Source organism: Cryptomeria japonica, chromosome 10, assembly GCF_030272615.1.
Source record: "Cryptomeria japonica chromosome 10, Sugi_1.0, whole genome shotgun sequence".
NCBI lineage: Eukaryota > Viridiplantae > Streptophyta > Pinopsida > Cupressales > Cupressaceae > Cryptomeria > Cryptomeria japonica.
Window position 1 is genome coordinate 666,061,769 of NC_081414.1, and position 4,424 is coordinate 666,066,192.

The 4,424-nt window shown below is 37.5% G+C and overlaps 1 protein-coding gene across 1 annotated transcript; it reads left to right on the top strand.

Annotated features, from left to right (window-relative positions):
• The first annotated feature begins 216 nt into the window (after positions 1 to 216).
• LOC131027528 (F-box/LRR-repeat protein At5g02910) lies at positions 217 to 2,852 on the top strand. The gene is made up of 2 exons (XM_057957613.2): positions 217 to 1,911; positions 2,402 to 2,852. Exon 1 carries the CDS (start codon positions 946 to 948, stop codon positions 1,903 to 1,905), a length of 960 nt encoding a protein of 319 aa, XP_057813596.1. The 5' UTR covers positions 217 to 945; the 3' UTR covers positions 1,906 to 1,911; positions 2,402 to 2,852.
• Positions 2,853 to 4,424: the final 1,572 nt, after the last annotated feature.

A 4,424-nucleotide genomic window follows, 5' to 3' on the forward strand; every position in this document is an offset into this window, starting at 1 on the left:
AGAGTGCGAGCGGATTGTGTTTGAATAAAGCACTACTTAGTGGCTGAGAACAAGAAACCAAGGTAGAAAACCTAGAAAACCCTAATGCAAATTATCAAATCAGGTAGAAAACCTAACCCTAATAATGACGTGCAACATGCTAAGCTCGAAAGCTCGAAAACCCTAAGAAAGCTCGAAAACCCTAATGGACTATCTCAAAACAAAATTGCAAAGGTTTATGAAATATTATGCCTGCCTTGAAAGAAAATTGCAGAGGAATATGAAAACAAAACCTAACCACTACAAATTTGTTTAACAATGGCAAAGATTTGTAGGCATTTAGAATATCAAACCTCCACCCACTGTAATGCCTTCAACAAACGCTTTGTAGGCGGTCAAACAAGACTTAACTGAAAACTTGCAAATGATCCATAAGCGAAGGTAACTGAAAACTTGCAGCGATAAGAATCCAAGCACACCAAAACCGTCTGCTTGGCGACCGTCGCACACAACCACCCAACGAAACCCTAATGAACAGAAAACTCAAACAATAAAAACAATGCAGACGGAAATCACAAACAGAAACCAAAACAGAAGGCCTCGCATTAGGTTTGGGCGGTTTGCTCGAGATACGTGCAGGCAAGGACACATGTCACAATCGACGGCAGCAAGCAAGAAATAGCTTTGAAAGCTCGATCGCTTGAAAAACTTAGTGGTCGTCGGAAGACTGACAGAAACAGCCCTCCACCGTCGTCAACACCAGAAGACTCCCCCGCTCACGGAAATAGCCCTCCACCGTCGACGATGCCAGAAGAATGACGAAAACAGCCCTCCACCGTCATCAGCGCCAGAAGGCTGACACTTTCCGAGTCAAAAGCCCGCACTAAAGCCTCACACAAAAAAAACTACATATACCCGACCTTACAAAGAATTGCCTTGCCTATCGACTTATCATTGCATGCAAGCATGCAACTGCTACCCCAAATCTTTTGCAGAGCTCTTGCAATGGCTTTAATGGCAAAGGATATTGACAGATTGAGTGCATTGTCAGATGAAATTCTGTGCCATCACATTCTCACTAAACTTCCTCTGAAAGAAGCAATTGCCTCCTCTCTGCTTTCTTCCAGATGGAGGTGGCTCTGGACTCGTCTGCCCCGCCTAAACTTTTCTAGCGAATTTTGCGTATCCCTCCGAAATAAAGCCAAGATAAGTTCCATTATGAAAAAACTCATCCTCATCAATCCCGGAGAACTGGAAAGCTTTGAGCTTCACATTAATGAACATTACACCCAGTCTGACACAAAGACTCTTGTATCCTTTCGTAAAATGTCTGCATGCATTAGCTATGCAGCTCTGAGAAATGTTAAACAACTTACTCTTATCACCTTAAACCGGAGAATTCGTTCCATGCCAAGTTCTGTTTTTAGCTGCCACCGTCTCACGTCCCTAATTCTCAACAATCTCCATGCAAAATGCAATCCAACCCATTTTGGTGGGTTTCCATGTCTGAAAATCTGCTCCTTTAGAAGTGTTGACCTGTGTGATGCCATTGTTGAACACCTGGTAGTCGGAAGTCCGCTTCTTGAGAATTTGACGGTATCTGGTTGTGTTGGGATTATTAATTTTATAGTTTGCTGCCCCTTTCTCAATGATCTCAGCATTGAGATAGGAAGGAAAGAGAACGACTTGTTCCATTCAACTAATCTTGATTATGTACCAAACATTGTGAAACTGAGTTGCCCACAATTGCTCAACCTCAAAGTGGAAAGAATTTCCTCCTGGGAAGACAAGTCGATGTTGATAAAGAAGATGGTCGTGGAGATTAATTTGCCTGCTTGTAGGGGCTTGTCTACAAACCTAGTTTGTGTAAAAGACGCTCTCGACAGCTTCCCCAGTTTGGAAGACCTCTCCATGGATGCCCACTGATTTCTGGTAAGTAATCTTCTTTGTGGGCATCTTCATTTTATATGTTATGTGCAGTTGATTCCACATTTTCTGCGTGATGGGAAAGTTTTTTCTTTGTGAGCATCTTCATCTTATATTAGGTATAGTAGAATCCACAATTATGTATGGCAGGGCGTAAAGATGGGATAACTTTTAGGTATAAGGAAATTAAAAAGTGCTATTTTAAGTATTTGTGGTTATGTTTTTGCATGATTCATGTAGTGTTATTTTGGATTTTTGTATAATTGTCCATGTTCTGAAGCATTCATGTTTATCTTGTGCATGAATCATGCAATGTATAAAACTGCTTTTAAAGGTGAAGTAAGAGATTCAATATTGTTCTGAAGAATGGTTGAATTTTATTATCTTAGTTTTTTTTAATTGGAAAGGGGTTTCTAGGTGCAAATACTTATATTGTCTTCGTTTTCAATCTATTTTTATTGTTTCATATCATATATGCACTACTTTTGTTATACAGGAATATCAGAGATATTTTCTTGAACGGGAGATTTGTGAGAGGAGACAAGGTTCGGCACTTCTAGAAGGAAAACTGAGGAGAGTGCAGGTGATCACATCAGAATTTGGTGCAATGGAATTGAATTTGCTGAGCCACATTTTGCAGAATTGTCCCTTGTTAGAAACAGTGACTTTTTCTCCACCATCCCATCAAACAGAAAGTAGCCTTGATCTCATCTTTGTGCATAAACTGTTGGGTTTACAAAGATCTTATGCAAAAGCAAGAATATTCATTACACAAGTGAAGTGAAGAAAGATACAGAAGGCGATTACTGGATACTCCTACATACATTGAAAGATTTGTGGCATTTTTGTAGTTATAATTTAATGATCTTTATTTTTTAACATGTTTATATAAGTTCCTCAAAAACCTTTGCAAAACAAAAATGCAAAATTCCTTTTTCTTCCAGGCACTTCTATTTTGGTCTAATGGGTTTTGCCTCAACTGTTACTGTATCAGTGAATTTAGCATCATATCATAAAAATGCAACAAACTGTATGCGGGTACTAGTTTTTACATATATAAAATAAAATGTCTTGGAATGCTTTATATAATTAGCCTTCGCATGTAAAGCCTGTCTGTGAAGTGCATCATTGATACGCATCTGTGCTAACAAAAAAGATAGTTTTCTACTTCCCTCCCCGCAGTTCATGATAAAACAACTAATTGTTTTTAGTAGGCCTATTACACTTGCTTATTTATCCGAATTTTGTGTTTGATAATGGTTTGCAACTTTGCACATCAAACAACATGGTGAAACTGAAATCCAAATGGATGTATTATTTTATGCAGCAAGTTTTAGAAATAGTAAGGGTTTTTGCCACTAACCATGTGATATACTTTGATAATCTCTCTTCTTGTTCTAAAGTCTGCTAAGTGCTTTTATGTAATAACTGAAATGAATACACTGATTGCAATAATCTCATTCATGGATAAGTGTCTTCTCCTTTGATCAACTACTTGTTTCAGAGATTTACAAATATATTCCATCACGAGTAACTGAATGAGCTTATGACCCATATACCTGGGGCATTTAAATGATATGTACTAATTCATAAAGATTTTATAGGGTTCTTATTTTCATGCAACATGTTGGGCACCACGGTTTGTGCTATCGATTGAATTTTTCTTGGTTAGTTTTTAATTCCTTCCTGTTCTAGAAATCTGGCAGTCACATTTTCTCCTTTCTTGTACCAATTTATGAGCAATTATTTGATTGAGCATTTGACGGAGAATCCTAGTATTTAGAAGGTATGCACAAATTTATTCCCTCTAGAATTTTCAAGCAATAACTGGAGTTGGGTACTATGGTTCTTTTTTTTTTCAATTAAGAAAAATTGAATATGTATGTTTATACTATGCTGATGCATTGAAGATCTTCCCAGTTAGTTAATATTCATGCACTGCACTTTAGCGTTACCCTGAAACTTGTTATTACTTATTAATGTAGGAGATATTTGAGCTACATTGCCACTTAGGATACAACATAAATCCATCCTGTATGAATTTTGGCACAGGCATCCCAAAATGCCACAACTGATTTGAGTTCGATGGAAACCTGATGTATGTCATAATATAACCTATACTTCAAGTCATGCACATTTATACTTAAAATACCGTGATATGTACTAGAAGCCTAAAATGTTAGGATTACTGTTCTGCTGTACTAGCTATTCTTAAATGCCTGATTATTCTTGCAGCCAATTTCCCGACACCAATATTTTCCTCTCTTGAACATAATCTACTTTAACGAATGACCCAATAGTGACCTCATTTACTTGGGGGTAGTGAAGTGTTAACTATTGTTAAATTGAAGTGCAGATAAACAATTACCAGTTGCAGAATTAAAGATGCAAAAAGAAACAATAAATGAATACACACAACACAAGGATTATGTGGTTCATTAATTTGGCTACATTGGCAGGAGAAGCGGGGAAAATCACTTTATTATCTCTGTTCTGTTTTACATACAGCAGTAAGCATA